Raw genomic sequence first — 15,757 nt, forward strand, 5'->3', positions numbered from 1 at the left:
TGCATGCTTTTCGCCATCGCTGGCATATGATAGCGGCAGAATAACTGATCACGAGAAAGATGGTCAACAAACACTCTATCCTGACCTCTACCGTTTGAAACTGAAGATGCGTGAAGGGATGAACAAGAGCACGAGCAGATCCGAATTGGAGCAGTAGATCGCAGCAGGAAACAAAACCGTACCTAATTCGCGTGAAATAGTTTGCTTCTTGGCTGAATCTACTGCTCCACGCATGGACACAAATGCTGATGATTTACATAGAGTTGAACGTGGATCATACAAACTTGGAAAATTTGATTATATGCCTTAAGTTAATCAAACTTTTATAATATATCCGAAGTTGATCTTACTTTGATTAACAAATTTTCATATTAAGTGAATAATAAACTTTGTTACAAACTAGTCCCTATAGACTAGACTTGTCCCTATGAGACATATGATCAAAAGATTACTAACTTCGAATATATTATCAAAGTTTGATCAACTGTAGAACATGTAATCAATTTTCCCTACAAACTCTGAAGTGGACGCAAATGAAATAACCGAATGACATGACAAGTTTGACTACGGTGCAGATGCAGCTCTACGTACGCGGAGGCGTGTGGAGGAAGCGCTGCCTTCTTCGGTGAGCTCGCGGCGCCAGCGGGGGGCAGGCCAGTGGGTGCACCAAACCATCTGCATAGTTGAATGATCACACGATCAGCTTGGAGCTGCAGGCACCTGTCAATGTGATGGCTGCAGCATTTCCCCCCATGCTGAATTCAAAAAGTTCAAAACCTAATCGACCAACCAACCAATGCAAAGCGGGAACGGGCGAGACAAACGCTTGGAGCCTGCGCGTTGTTTCGAGCGCTATATATACCGTGCGTGCTCGGTGGCGAAGCCTCATTACCAACTCGGAAACCTTCAGGCGAAAGCTTCCAGCAGCTCCTGTCCGGTGCGCGAACGCAGACGCGGCAAAGCTCGGTCGTCATGGCGTCGTCGTCTTCGTCCCGGTTGCTCGCTCTCCTCTCGTGCCTCGTGCTTGCCTTGCTCGCCAACGCCGAAGTGCACCACCACGAGTTTGTTGTACGTGATCCTGACTCTGCCACGGCAATGGATGTATGGTGCAGCTGTTTTTAGTGTGCGTTTGAACCATTTTTTTGGCTGACGCGTGTTTCCTTGGGTTGCGTGACGACTGATCAAGGTCCAAGAGACGCCGGTGAAGAGGCTGTGCAAGACGCACAACATCATCACGGTGAACGGGCAGCTCCCGGGGCCGACGCTGGAGGTCAGGGAGGGCGACACCCTCGTGATCAACGTCGTCAACCGCGCGCAGTACGACGTCACGATCCATTGGTACTTCTTCACTTTCTCATGCATAGCATGGTGGCATGCATCTAGCTAGCTCAGGGCGCGGGTTCAGTAACCTCTCCTTCGGTTTTGTGCGCGGCGCGCGACGTGCAGGCACGGCATCCGGCAGCTGAGGACGGGGTGGGCGGACGGGCCGGAGTTCGTGACGCAGTGCCCCATCAAGCCGGGCGGCAGCTACAAGTACCGGTTCACCATCGAGGGGCAGGAGGGCACGCTGTGGTGGCACGCGCACAGCTCCTGGCTCAGGGCCACCGTCTACGGCGCGCTCATCATCCGCCCCAGGGAGAACAAGGCCTACCCGTTCGGCAGGCCCTCCCGAGAAGTCCCCGTTGTCCTCGGTCTGGACCCTGCTCTTCCTTCCCCTGTCGTTGTTTCACGTCTAATTTGGCCGCTGCCAGTACGACAGCGATAGATAGTTATCTGAATGAAATGAACAAAAGGGCGAGCCAATGAAATAGACACTGAAAATTCTGGCAATGGTGGATGGACAGGGGAGTGGTGGGATGCGAACCCGATCGATGTCATCCGGGAGGCGCAGAGGACAGGCGGCGCACCGAATGTCTCCGACGCGTTCACCATCAACGGCCAGCCCGGTGACTTCTACAACTGCTCCCAAAAAGGTACTGCTATTCTCACGTGCCCATATTTGGGAGCATGACACGCAAAACTTACACAAAACACACCATGCTTAACTCCTCTCCGTAATGCGTCTTTTGGTCGGCAGAGACCACCGCCATTCCGGTGAAGCCCGGCGAGACGGCGCTGCTGCGGTTCATCAACGCTGCACTCAACCACGAGCTCTTCGTCACCATCGCGCATCACAAGATGACCGTCGTCGGCGTCGACGCGTCCTACACCAAGCCCTTCACCACCTCGGTGCTCATGATCGCGCCAGGGCAGACAACCGACGTCCTCGTCACCATGGACCAGGCGCCCACCCGGTACTACATCGCCGCGCGCGCCTACGTCTCCGCGCAGGGCGTGGCCTTCGACAACACGACCACCACGGCCATCATCGAGTACGACTGCGGCTGCGCCTCCGACTTCGGCCCCAAGATCCAGCCGGCGTTCCCGGTCCTTCCGGCCTTCAATGACACCGCCACTGCCACCGCTTTTGACGCAGGAATCAAGAGCCCCGAGAAAGTCAAGCTTGCGGAGCACGTCGACGAGTACCTCTTCTTCACCGTCGGCCTCGGCCTGTTCAACTGCAAGCCCGGCCAGCTATGCGCCGGGCCGAACAACAACACTCGCTTCACGGCCAGCATGAACAACGTCTCCTTCGTCTTCCCGCAGACCGACTCCCTCCTCCACGCGCACTACTACAAGATCCCCGGCGTGTTCACCACCGACTTCCCGGCCTACCCGCCGGTGCAGTTCGACTACACTGCGCAGAATGTCAGCCGCGCCCTGTGGCAGCCAGTCCCGGCGACCAAGCTGTACCCGCTCAGGTTCGGCTCCGTGGTGCAGCTCGTCCTGCAGGACACCAGCATCGTCACGGCAGAGAACCACCCCATCCACATCCATGGCTACGACTTCTACATCCTCGCGGAGGGCTTCGGCAACTTTGACCCCAAGAAGGACGCCGAGAAGTTCAACCTCGTCGACCCGCCTCAGCGGAACACCGTAGCGGTGCCGGTAAGCGGCTGGGCAGTCATCCAGTTCGTCGCCGACAACCCGGGGGTGTGGCTCATGCACTGCCATCTCGACGTGCACATCACCTGGGGGCTGGCAATGGCGTTCCTGGTGGAGGATGGGTATGGCGAAATGCAGTCCCTGGAGCCGCCTCCTGTTGATCTTCCGATGTGCTAATGATCACCACAAGATACTGTGCCGAGGATATGGAAGCCTGCTCACGTTTTATGTTCAGTTGCTTCTTTTTTGGGGGGTATTTGTGATCTTAAGTTCTAGGGGAGTTGATTTTCCAGCATGTTTTGAACTTTTCCTCTGCAAATCTATGTAATTTTCAGTGATATTCAGCATATTATTTGGGAATAAATTCTTTTTTTGTACCGACTGTTACTGAATCAACGTGCAACAGCAAATATAAATGCTGTCCTTGATGAAATATCCAATATGGACGACTTCAACGGTCCAAACCCAAGAAAGCCTCGAAAAAATTCTTAGCAAAATGTAGCAAGTATGAAGTATAAGAAAATTCAGCCAACCATTAGTCGATACCTAAAATGGACATTTTAGACGGAAGAGATTGCGATTAACAAACCTACAGGCCCACTCTTAAAAAACAAAAAGATCAAACAGAAGCAAAAATCTACTATCAATTCAAAAGTCTGACAATGATAAGAGTATGGAGCTCCAGATGTTTCTCAAACTTCCAAGATACAAGCCTCAATTGCAAATCCTGATAATGGTCGAGTATGGAGCTCCAGGTGTTGTTCAAAATAGGAAACATACAAGCCTCAATTGCAAATTTGCCACTAAAAGCTGAAAGCTGGATTCAGAGTCAAGGTGCCCTCTGCCCAGCACCAACTTCCGTTACCCATGAATCAGACATCGCCCCCGATACAGTCAGGCAACAGTCTACATAAGTTACTATGAAGAATTCCTAGAAACTGCAAAAGCAAGATCAAATACTCCAATGACAGGTAAATGCTACCTTCTGTACAAGAGAAAGAACCAACGGCAGTTTCAGAAGGATGAACCATCCTCTATAGGTAGGCAAGCAAATAATATATTCCTCCATGATCCAGCCACAACATAAGACAATGGTGTATAATGAAACTAATCTCAAATTCTCAATCCTCATCTGACATTTTCAGTCATAGCCAGGTCAACCACCGCTGAAACCCTACTAAAGTTTTTTGTGCGAATGAAATCCTACTCAAGTTGATTCAGCATCAACATTCAATTGCATTCGACAAGCAATCGTAAGCAACATAAGGTATCTGTCTGACATATAAATCATGGATAGATGGCCATGAGTAGTTCAAACAAGCAAGAGCCATTCGGGTATGTTTGGTTTTCTTGCCCACCCTTGCCTAGCAAGGTTAAAGGACAAGTAAGCATGTTTGGTTCTTTTGCTTGGTTTGAATTTGAGCAAGGTGGACTAGGATTTCCTTGCTTTTGAGGGAAAACCAAATTGGCTCTCCTTCCCTGGCATTGCCAAGCAAGGCTAGTGAGCAAGGAAACCAAACATTCCCGAAATTTTCATAGGTTGACTTACAATTATGAGACTGCCTGTTGTGACTTGTGTGATAAAAATATATTTATGCAGCACTCAACAGGATTCGTGGTTAGCCAGAAGGATACTACAAAACAATTCCAACATCGTATTGGCAGATTTTTTTTTCTTTGGCAGCCTGAGGTGTTTGAAAGCAAGAATTTTCAACCACCATAACCTATTCCAAATGTGACGTAGATTGAAACAATTTAACTATGAATAGCATCTTAACTGCAGCGAAACACAATTTGTACAGTGTGGATTTTTTTCATAGTAAAATATTAGTAGGCTCTAAGTTGTATAGCTTTAGGATTACAGATACACATCTCACTCAACGCTTTATGTTCCACTTAAGATTTAGCTGGATGCTTACCTTTGCCACAATGGTGGTTCGCCCAGTTTTCTTAGCCCCATGGCTAACCTGTCATATCCTATAAGACTTTGGAACTGTTGTGGACAGTGGCAAGCCTAACCCAAGAAATAAACAGGACGTAATTTATTTGAGCTCTTAGCTAACGTGCAGCTTTTGTATATCAGAAACTACTAGTTCTATTCTCTCCAAAATGTATACTGCAAGAGTTACACCTAGCAATCTCACATGATCCACCATAGTGCAATATAACTCAGAACATTAAAAGACAAATATTGCCTATAGGATCCAATATCCACCACAGCACCGAAACTTTCTGAGTTCACATTGAATTTTGCACAAGAAGATAAAAGTTCTAAGGAGAGCAGAAAATAACCGGAGATCCATAAAAATCGTCATGTTGTCCAAAACACAGAGATACATGTTAGCAAATTGACAATGCTCACCGTCACCAAATCTGGTGAAATCTAAGAGAAGTATAGCTCTCGCAGATTTTAGCATAATTCGAGGCACAAATTAGAACCACAATCAGATCTGCATGTCCATAGCTACTGGCACTTAATACCAGTCGTACGCAAAGCATACCAATTCTGACTTCAAATAAATTCCTCGAGCCAAGTACCCTACCGGATTTTACCAGCCGTCGACGCGTTAGACCCCAGATCCGGGTGACGCGAGGAAGGAGAGCAGCCTGCTGGTGGGGTTGCCATTGGTCGCAGCGCTCGGATCGTCAAGGAAGAGGTCCTCGGGCATGCGGAAGGCGCCGTGCGCGGCGACGATAGCGCCGCCGACCAGCAGGCCGGAGATGATGAGCGAGGCCACGGACGTGAGGAAGAAGGCGAGCAACGATGCGACGACGAGGCCGAGCAGCATCTCGCGGTCGGTGAATGTGCGGCCGAAGAGCACGACGGGCTGGTCGGAGGCGCGGAAGACGTAGAGGAAGCACCAGGCGCCGAGGATGCTGAGGAGGACGAGGAGGGAGAAGGGGTGGGCCAGGAGCGAGGCCGCGAGGGAGAAGACGACCACGGCGGCGTAGTTGACGCGGAAGTAGCCGACGTTGCGGCGCAGCCGCGAGGTGGCCTCGGAAAGGGAGTCCGGCCGCGAGAAGGCCGACCGGTCGAGCAGCTCGAACCACGGCCGGCGGTCCGCGAGTGAGCGCCGCGCCGTGTCTGAGAGCCGGCTCACGAAGAGGCGGAAGGCCGGCGTGGCGAGCGTCGCGTCGGAGAGGCCGGTGCCGGAGGACGGCGCGGAACCGCCGCCGGCCGCCGGGTTGGTGACGGGGAGCAACGGCGCAGGCGTCGGTGCGGAGGCCATGGCGCTTGTTCTGCGGAATCGATTTGGGATGTGCTCGATTACGGGGTGGCGCTTTCCTTTATGCTTCCGCGTATTGGTGGTTCCATGCCCGCCTGCACTACATAGTGGATACGGGGCCAACTCGGGGCCCACATGTCATGCTCGTCCTCCGGTTCTTCGTCTCGTGTTTAGAACATGGCTTTGTCACGGTATCACGTAAAATGGTCTGTCAATCTCCTTTACCTGTGGGCCTATACCTAACGAAGGGAACTATTTTACGGCCACACGCCACGTGTCGCTCTTTCTCATCCCGTCTTTCTCTTTCGTCCTCTTCAGATCTTTCACGAGATGAGAATGTGTTTGATTGAAAAATAAAATATATGGGGTAGAATTATTTTTGTTTTTTAATAAGATGTTTTTTATTATTTGTTTAGATAGATGAAACAAGTTAATTTTTTGTTTTATTAGTGGGATTAGAGTGGATAGTATGGGTTAATTTTTTATTTGGTTAGATGAATAGTTTGGACTTTATTAGTTATGATAATCTTTTGATGAACTTATCTATTAATCCTGAAAGCAACTATATAAATTGATTTTCAAATGATATTAGTATATAATTATTATCTCTAAATTATATTTTATTCCACAGTCTTAGATTCACATCTCATGTTTTGTTGATGATTCAATAGATGACTTGCGAAGAAGTTTTCAGCCTCCTATGCATTTGTTGTGCACTTCAAAAGATGGTAGTTGTCCTGAGCACAGAGCCTCTTTCACCATAAGAGATAGCTAAAAAAAAAAAAGAAATACAGTACACAACTACACTAGATAATAAAATTAACTTGGTTACTTTATCGAAGTACGGATGAGGGAAAAAGCTATACATACATAAATATTGGAAAAAAGGAAAAAGAAAAATAATGACCATAATCAGTTTCTAGCCTCTTTTCAGCACAGGAGTTGTGCCAAGTCAGATGTCTACTTCATAAACAATTGTTCTTACTGCAAGTTGCAAATACAACATAGAGTTCCAAATACAATTATCTTAACCAATCGAATCGGAATATGTATACATTTAGAAGAGAGAGTAAGCAACAACAATTAGAATTTTCAAGTTACAGGTGTTGATCCCAACCATATCTATTTAGATCTTCTCACAGAGAAAATTATCGCAGCTTAAGTACCAATAACTTTTACATATACTACTAATTCCCAAGAAATAACACAAATTAACTAAACACAAACTTGTCTCCATTGCAAACACCATCACAATACACCATATTGTGAGTTCCCCCTTCTCTGACTCCCACGTCACTCTTCCTTCCAAGATATACCTCTCTATTGCTACTATCTGCTTCTCTCTTGGTCAAAATTAGCCAACTTGAGTCATGAGTATAAATAAAATTTGTTTTTTCTTTTCTGTAAGGAAATTAATGCAAGCCATAGTCTAATTTCTATCTACTTGTATTGTAGATAGAAATTCGAATCATTCCCTCGAGCCGTATGAGGAGAAAACCTCCTATATGTTTCTAGGTGGGCATTGTTTATCTACATCTATTCAATAAGCTGTCTATCGAATCGTTGCAATTGATGTTCGATCTCGAAGAGAAGGAAGAGATCTTCAAAAAGTAGGTTTTTATGATCCGATGCAGGGGAAGAAGGGCACATGGGAGATGGCTCGGGAGCAGCGCCAAAACAACCTATGCCTTTACAAAAATCTCTTGTTAACAATACCAAAATCAAACAATTTTAATCTTACTTGAGTCAATAAAGAATAAGCAATAACAAACTGAAACCTATGCACCTATGCATTGTTCTACTAATACTCCCACTTTTAGATATGTACGGAGCATTTGAAATTATAACATAGGTAGCATTTAATATGTAATTCAAGTTCTGCTCAATTCAAATACTCAATCCAAAGACGCTAATCATTCATTCTGGCCATGGTTGTTGTGCAGAGCAATTTGGGATGGGCACTAATGCAGAAAGAAAACTACATAGAGGCGTAGGGGATGTACTGGTAGACGCTGCTCATCTGTCTACGTGGCGCCGACTCCCACCTCAAGGTCTATGAACGTGCACATGAGCTGGCTCTTCGACACATTGCTGATGGGTTCGTCCTCCAGCATCTCGTAGCCATAGCTGTGCATGACTCCTTAGGCAACCTGAAGAGGACATGGTCCTGCGATGCCATGGACAAGTCAAGAGCGGTGGAGAAGGAGTGGGCCATAATGGAGATCTGCATCTATTGGGAGATCTGCAATGCTTGAGGGGGGGGGGGGTCCAACGAAGGAGGGAAACGTACCAGTGCTCGGAGGAGGGAGCGTCCTAGCGTTGTCATGGGGTCTTTGGAGTCGGGAGAGGCCCAGCGGTGGAAAGATTTCTTTAGGGGCAGGGGGCGGCATGAGTCCTTCGAAGGAGGGAGGTGGCTGGCGATGGCGATGGGTCACCGGAGGAGGGAGGAGGTCAGGTGGCACTACTTCTGGGAGAGGTTAAGGGTGACTCATTGTGAGAGGTGAGAGGAACGCGAAGGGTGAGGAGTCATGAGACGCGAAAAAGAAGGTGGGATGGCCTCGTCTGGCTATTTTTGAGGGACCAGCTCATCCAGAATATTGACGAATATCCTCTCATATTGGACGATCTCATCTTGTCCGGATCCACCAACCAAACATGGGATCATCCAAAAAAAAACCTTAACAGAGCCATCCTATCCAGTCTTATACCATGAACCAAACACAACACTAGTGCTCCATGATGCCTAGCTCCACGCCTCTATCGCTCGACGGCCACAAGCGCCTCCATCATCATGGTTGTTCGACACCTCTTCCTCAACAGACAATAGAGCAACATGCCTCCATGATGACGCTCGTTATGCATAGTTATTAGTGTCATATTCTCTTAGTATATTAGTGATTATTTATTATTAATAATAATACTAGCCTTAACGGTATTCGTGTATAGTATCGTATGATTATGACTTGTAGAAATTAGTAGAAAAATATGACTAAATCATACACAAATGGACCCTACTGGAATACATGCATCGATCCACTAGGAAGTGGCCCACTTGGAGCCCAAAACCTAGTGATGATGCGTAGCATGGCCAGGGTGCCACACGACACTATCATTTCAATCCTCACCTCAGCCTGTAAACGGTCGAGACACCTTCCCCTCACACAAGCCTTCCAAAAGCTACAACCGACTTTGCTAAGGATATTTCAAAGATGTCAAATATGGAAAACTAAATTGTCAAAGATCTAGACATATCTTTGTGAGTATATCTCAGAAAATCTATACTACTGGAGCCACACGAAAGCCCCTAGGCATCTTCTAGAAGGAGGACAACCGACCTACGAGTTGGTCTTGGTGTGATGGCCAACTCCTAGCACTATATTAAGATGACCCTCTCGACATTTTTGATATGGAAGATCCAAAGTCTGGAGTCAATAATGGTGCAATAACTTCAACTTTAGCTTTAGTTATCTAGACTAGTTTAAGCTAGTTTAAACGATCTAATTAGACCAGGAGGCTCTAATTAAATCGAGGTTTAGAGTTAGAACTGGCGCCATCAAGGTATGCTACGATGATAATTGTATCTTATACTTTATGAAGTTTCAATAGTTTTTATATTAAAGATTTATAATCATGTATTCCTTTTTGGTCCTTATTATCGTACATGTTCATTATCCTTAGTCTATTTTGCTATTAGATGATTAGTTGGTAGATATAATTATGGTGATTAAATCTATTAGTTAAAATTAGCATGGTAGTTAAGGTATGAACTGAGCTAGGTAAACTGGACACACACTAATCATTCTTAAGTTTATATTCAATGAACAGCCGAGGGTGCATGTACCCTTCCTACGTGACACTCTAGGGAGGCAAACCATGAGAACTTAGTAGCTGATAATTGAGGGGAATTAACATATTTAAGAAAGCTTATCATGTATTATGCATTGATATCTTTATTCTATAAATCATACATATTTGCTACCAAGATAATACTCATTATATATCTAGCTAAGGCTTGAAGATATATCTGTTCTTTAATCTTTATGTTTAAATACCATCATAACTATCAACAAGCTTAACCTTCTATGTAGTTGCTTTGATGAATAGATTTAGTTTGTTAGTTTAAAGTAACCTTCTATGTTCTTTAATCTTTGATATCTGTGGATACAATAACCAATGTCTAGTTTAAAGTGTTACAATTGATCCGTGCGTTTGCAGTATTTTTATCGTGTGCATAACTAATGTCAACAAACTCTTTTTGACGTTGTTGCCAGGAACCAACAACATGAACTATAGGGTGTTTTATTTTATTCTTTCAGATTAATTTTAGTTCAATTACATTGTATATTATACATATTGTATATATTCTGTTTGTCCACTAACATGGACAGGGTTAGCAAGAGAAAAAGCTAATTTGCCAAAGAATATTATGTTCAATCTGGAGTCACTCATCAGAGCAGCTAAAGCTCGAAAGAAAATCATTGCAACCTCTTCTGCCATAACCCTATCAGATGACAACACAAAGTCACCATACATTGAAGAGAAGCCACTGGAGGATAACAACAAGAGAAAGAAGCCAGATCAGCCCCCATCAAAGGCATGGGTTCACGACAATCTGATTCACCAATCAACCGCTACGGAGTGCCAAGTCCATCGAAATCATTTTCACTCAATATAAGGATGATAAGGGTGGAGATCATGATGATATCAAGCCTTCCTTCATCCATATGGTCAGACAATCGTTGTACATGGGAAAAGAAGATGCAAACCTTCACCTCCGACAATTTCTTTAGATCTACAACACATTCACAATGAGAGGCATGAACGATGACGACATGAAGACACACCTCTTTCCGTTCTCTTTTGCGGGAAAGATGTTTCAGTGGTTGCATAGCTTGCCAAGAGAAACAATAGCAACTTGGAATAGTGTGGCTACAACTTTCATCACTAAGTTCTTTCTGCCAGGCAAGACTAACCAGTTGCGAAACTAGATTAAAAGCTTCACCAAGCACAGTGATAGGACTATTGTTGAAGCTTAGTAGTGCCTCAGGGAGTACGAGACTACATGCCTAATCATAGGCAGATATTACAAAACTTCTATGAAGGACTACACTGCTCATCAAGGGATCGTCTTGATGCATCAACTGAAGGGTCGTTCTTAAGCAAATGAGTCAATGCTGCTAAAGTACTCTTGAAGATTATTCTAGAGAACCAAGGATGAGTGTTAGAACATACCATTCCAACATCTACAGGGAAAGATAAAGAGCATACTAGAGGTAAATGGTGTGGACATTCTGGTCAAAAAAATTGAGACACTCACTAGAAAGTTGGACTACTTGGGAGCACCACGTGACAAAACTCACTCAATTGAACTAAAGATTTACTTTCATCTAACTAACTTTAAAAAATAAACTAAGTAATGACTTAGAACTACCCGTTGGATACCCACCTACATCCCTAATGACAGCTTACAATTTGATTCTCTTTTGATCCAAAAGCTTTCAAACTTGATTAAAAAAAAATTCAATTCCAGAACATTCAATTAGTTAGTAAAAACTTTTAATTGCAAAGCTTTCAAATTAATTAGAAAGATTTTGGATTGAATATGAGAAATTTTTTGGTTGATTCACAAAACTTTCCATTGGAATTTGTTTGATTTGATCATAGAACTTTCAATTAAAGAACATTCGAATTGATTTGAAGGACATTCTAGTCAGACGAGGAGAAAACTATTCATAATATTAAGAGGAGAAAAGGGATGAGAAACAATAAAAGGTGAAGAAGAAGAGGAAGGGGAAATCCATGAGAGATGGAAGAAATAGTGGCACTAGCTCGACTGGGCTCGCCGATGATGGCTCCTCAGACACACGGACGCCTTGTGAGGTGCGGCGGTCATGAAGGAATTATAAATCCTAATTTCATTCCCTTTTTCCCTTCACATGTTCGGTCCCACTCGTCCCGCTCTTGATGCGAAACACCGAAACAAGAAGCCATGGACTCGTAGTGGTGGTGGCCTGGTGGGAGCAACCACAGAAGCCCATGTGTCGCACGACGAGATGTGTCCGCGATAAACCATTCTAGAGGGTAACCTCTAAGTAAGATTTTTGATTCTTAACTTTGCAATGGGCCGATTAGATCGTTAGCCTTCTTGGCAGCCCGTGTTACCGGTGTGCATGCCAGACAGCCTACCATTTGCTTCATCTATGTTTAGGTTAGCACCAGGCTAAAAATCAGTACGAGCCTCTGTAAAGCTCACTAGCCCAAGCCTCTCGGTTCTATGTTCACCTCCACTTTCGCGTCAATCACAGCGACATCAGGCTATCTCCAATGACTTCTCATCGCGAGTCCCGTTTCCTTCACGAATATATTATTATTCACTTCAACGCTCCAACGCAGTCTAACGATTTCTCTTCACCGAAATTCTCTCTTTATTTTCTTCACCAAGATTCTCTCTTTATTCTTTCCATAAATCTCTTTGAATTTTTTTATTAAAGATAAAATATTAAAATTAGAATGAAATAAAGAGAATATAATTCTAGATGGTCTCACGCCATCCCCGTTCAACACCAACGGGCAACAGCAGCACCCCGGCACGACTCCGTCTCGTCTCGAAGTGCCGCCACAGAATCATAAACTCCGTCCCTGTGGCCCCACCTGTCAGCTAGCATTTAAGTTTCTCATCTGCAACGCGAACGGAGTTGCGCTGCATTTATCTTTCCCACCCACTGATCCACCACCGGCACCTGCCTTTCCCCTCTCCCGAGGTCACCGCAGTTTTTACCAACCTTTTCAATTCACCACCGTCGCCATGACTTCATCTGACCGTCCATGCGACCAAGTGACCAACCCATCCATCCATTGACTTCATCACCGCCCCGAATTACCGCCCGGTTCTCTGCCATGGGGACGGTAAATTTGCTAACCGGCGTGACAGTTACTACGGCGCCACCACTCCGGTCCAACCGGTGAGCGGCCACTCCTTGTCCCTTTCCGCTAAACCACCACGGCACCACCGCTCCCTCCCCTCTCCGCCGTAGCCACGCGAAGGAGCTCAAACCCTAGCCGGAACCGCACGCAGATTGACGGGAGTTGGGAGGCTTCCGGCGACGGGTTGCTCGCGCAGCGGCCGATGGCGGAGGACGGCGAGGAGAAGCTGCTCGCCACGGTGCAGCACATCGTCCAGACTCTGGGCCGCACCGACACCATGACGGAGGATATACTGAAGGTGTTCTCCAACTATGACGGGCGCTTCTCGCTCGACAAGCTCTACGCCACGCGCGCCGCCGCCGCGGTGGCGGCGACCGCGGTTGGTGGGGCTGGGGAGCGCTCGATGCCGGCCTCGCCGCCGATGCCGCCTCCGCCGGCGGCGTCCTCGGCCGCCGCGGTGATGCCTCCGGTGACGTCGCTGGAGCGGACCGTGCGCACGCTGGACCGGCAGATCTCGCAGTTCGTGACGATGGATAAGCTCATATGGGCGGACTCGGGGGACGCGGACGCGTTCCTGGAGGCGGTGGACGACCTCATCGGCACCGTGCAGGAGCTCGACGCTGCCAAGACCAACCGCGGGTTGCTCGACCGAGCCGACGAGCTTCTGAGCCGGTGCATGGCCCGGCTGGAGGACGAGTTTCGGGCGCTCATCGAACGCCCCGACGACGCGGCGCCGCAGGTGCCCGGTGGGTTCGGGTCTGATGAGAGCGAAGAGGAGGACTACGACGCGGACGACGGATTCGGCGACGAGCCAATCCCAATTGCCAAGCCAGTCTCGGACTTCGACGTGGTCATCGACGCTCTCCCCCCGGGCTCGGTCTCTGACGTCCATCAGATTGCGCGGCGGATGGTGGACGCCGGTTTCGGCCGCGAGTGCGCCGAGGCCTACGCCGCAGCGCGCCGCGGCTTCATCGACGAGAGCGTCGCTCGCCTTGGCATCCGTTTCCGCACTGCCGATGAGGTCCACTCCTCACCATGGGAGGAGCTGGAGTTCGACATTGCCCGCTGGATCCCGGCCTTCAAGATGGTGTTCCACATCTTGATCCCCAGCGAACGCCGCCTCTGTGACCGTGTCTTCGACGGCCTCGCCCCTTACGGCGACCTCGCCTTTGTTGCTGCCGTGCGAACCCAGGCGCTCCAGCTTATCTCATTCGGAGATGCAGTTGCTGCTGCTAGCCGCGCACCTGAGCGCCTCTTCCGTGTCATAGACATGTATGAAGCAGTTCGAGACCTCCTTCCTGACCTCGATCCTGTCTTCTCTGATCCCTACTCTGCAGCACTTCGTGCTGAGGTCTCAGCTGTTTGCAACACCCTCGGCTCCTCAATCAAAGGTATATTCATGGAGCTCGAAAATCTCATCCGCCGTGACCCCGCCCGTGTTGCAGTGCCAGGTGGTGGCATACACCCAATCACTCGTTATGTCATGAACTATCTCCGTGCCGCATGTGGGTCACGGCAAACACTGGAAGAGGTGATGGAAGATGATTTGGGTGCTGTTGGCGCAGCAGCTATTGCTGTTGATCCTGACCGCCCCACTTCATCGTTAGCTGTGCACATAGCTTGGATCATGGATGTGCTTCACAAGAATTTGGAGACCAAATCTAAGATATATAGGGACCTGCCACTTGCTTCCATCTTCCTAATGAATAATGGGAAATATATTATTCACAAGGTGAATGACAGTGAGCTTGGGATTTTGCTTGGCGATGAGTGGATGAAGCAGATGATGAGCAGAGTGCGCCGGTGGAGTATGGAGTACCAGCGTGGGGCTTGGGCAAAGGTCATGTCAGTGCTGCAGACTGGAGGTCCTGGCATTGGCAGTATCCCTGCGAAAGCCATGCTTCAGAAAATGCGAATGTTTAATGGTTACTTGGAGGAGATTTGTGCGGTGCAGTCAGATTGGGTGATCACTGATGAGCAATTGCGATCAGATGTTCAGACAGCAATAGCAGATTCCGTGATGCCTGCATATACAGGCTTAATTGTGAGGTTGAGATCATCTCCAGAAACTGCGCGGGAGTTGTTCATCAAGTACACCCCAGAGGATGTTCAGTCACAAATCCAACACTTATTTGAAGGAGTGGCCAAGTGATTAGTGCATGCTATGGTGCTATACCTGTGATTTTGTTGTCATAACTATTCTAGGATATTTGAACTTTGGTCATGGTGATATTCTGGGCTCGATGATGTGGTGCCATACAGTTTGGCTTTGTCTTAGATGAGGAAGTATTGTCTTCTGACTCTTCTCCAGTTGTGTAAATTTGTAGGTGTTTCTGTATCAACTAGTGATGGTAATCTAATTTGTCATATTAATAGTTGATTCTTGCTTGGCTTAATTTCTCCTTTAGCTTTGAGAAGTCAGCTGTGCTTTGTGTATTTCATCTTATTTAGTTATCTTAGTATTTTATAATCAGTTACTCAGCATATGTGCACAAGTGATGAAGGTAGTGTACTGTTTCAATATCGGTTCCACCAAGATTTAGGTATTGTGATATTGTACAGTATAACACAGCTTTTACGATGGTTAGTGGTATTGGTTACAGGATAAGAGCCCTATTCTA

General features: G+C 47.0%; 3 protein-coding genes across 3 annotated transcripts; 2 read left to right on the top strand and 1 right to left on the bottom strand.

Moving 5' to 3' along the window:
- The first annotated feature begins 876 nt into the window (after nt 1-876).
- Nucleotides 877-3,362, top strand: LOC133909047 (laccase-3). The gene is made up of 5 exons (XM_062351323.1): nt 877-1,068; nt 1,187-1,338; nt 1,447-1,691; nt 1,845-1,973; nt 2,078-3,362. Exons 1-5 carry the CDS (start codon nt 973-975, stop codon nt 3,160-3,162), a joined length of 1,707 nt encoding a protein of 568 aa, XP_062207307.1. The 5' UTR covers nt 877-972; the 3' UTR covers nt 3,163-3,362.
- A 1,911-nt stretch (nt 3,363-5,273) lies between these two features.
- LOC133909049 (PRA1 family protein B2-like) lies at nt 5,274-6,294 on the bottom strand. The gene has a single exon (XM_062351324.1). The coding sequence runs from the start codon at nt 6,213-6,215 to the stop codon at nt 5,553-5,555; it is 663 nt and encodes a 220-aa protein (XP_062207308.1). The 5' UTR covers nt 6,216-6,294; the 3' UTR covers nt 5,274-5,552.
- A 6,627-nt stretch (nt 6,295-12,921) lies between these two features.
- On the top strand, nt 12,922-15,532 carry LOC133909050 (exocyst complex component EXO70B1-like). Its single transcript, XM_062351325.1, has one exon. The coding sequence runs from the start codon at nt 13,339-13,341 to the stop codon at nt 15,286-15,288; it is 1,950 nt and encodes a 649-aa protein (XP_062207309.1). The 5' UTR covers nt 12,922-13,338; the 3' UTR covers nt 15,289-15,532.
- The last annotated feature ends 225 nt before the right edge of the window (nt 15,533-15,757 follow it).

The sequence above is a fragment of the Phragmites australis genome, chromosome 2 (genome assembly GCF_958298935.1).
Source record: "Phragmites australis chromosome 2, lpPhrAust1.1, whole genome shotgun sequence".
Classification (NCBI taxonomy): domain Eukaryota; kingdom Viridiplantae; phylum Streptophyta; class Magnoliopsida; order Poales; family Poaceae; genus Phragmites; species Phragmites australis.

What these genes read in the sequence shown, in the direction of transcription:
- LOC133909047 (XM_062351323.1), top strand. Translation starts at nt 973, where the DNA reads ATGGCGTCGTCGTCTTCGTCCCGGTTGCTCGCTCTCCTCTCGTGCCTC. An exon ending in TGCACCACCACGAGTTTGTT is followed by an intron (nt 1,069 to 1,186) that starts GTACGTGATCCT and finishes CGACTGATCAAG; the next exon opens with GTCCAAGAGACGCCGGTGAA. An exon ending in CTACAACTGCTCCCAAAAAG is followed by an intron (nt 1,974 to 2,077) that starts GTACTGCTATTC and finishes TTTGGTCGGCAG; the next exon opens with AGACCACCGCCATTCCGGTG.
- LOC133909049 (XM_062351324.1), bottom strand. Translation starts at nt 6,215, where the DNA reads ATGGCCTCCGCACCGACGCCTGCGCCGTTGCTCCCCGTCACCAACCCG.
- LOC133909050 (XM_062351325.1), top strand. Translation starts at nt 13,339, where the DNA reads ATGGCGGAGGACGGCGAGGAGAAGCTGCTCGCCACGGTGCAGCACATC.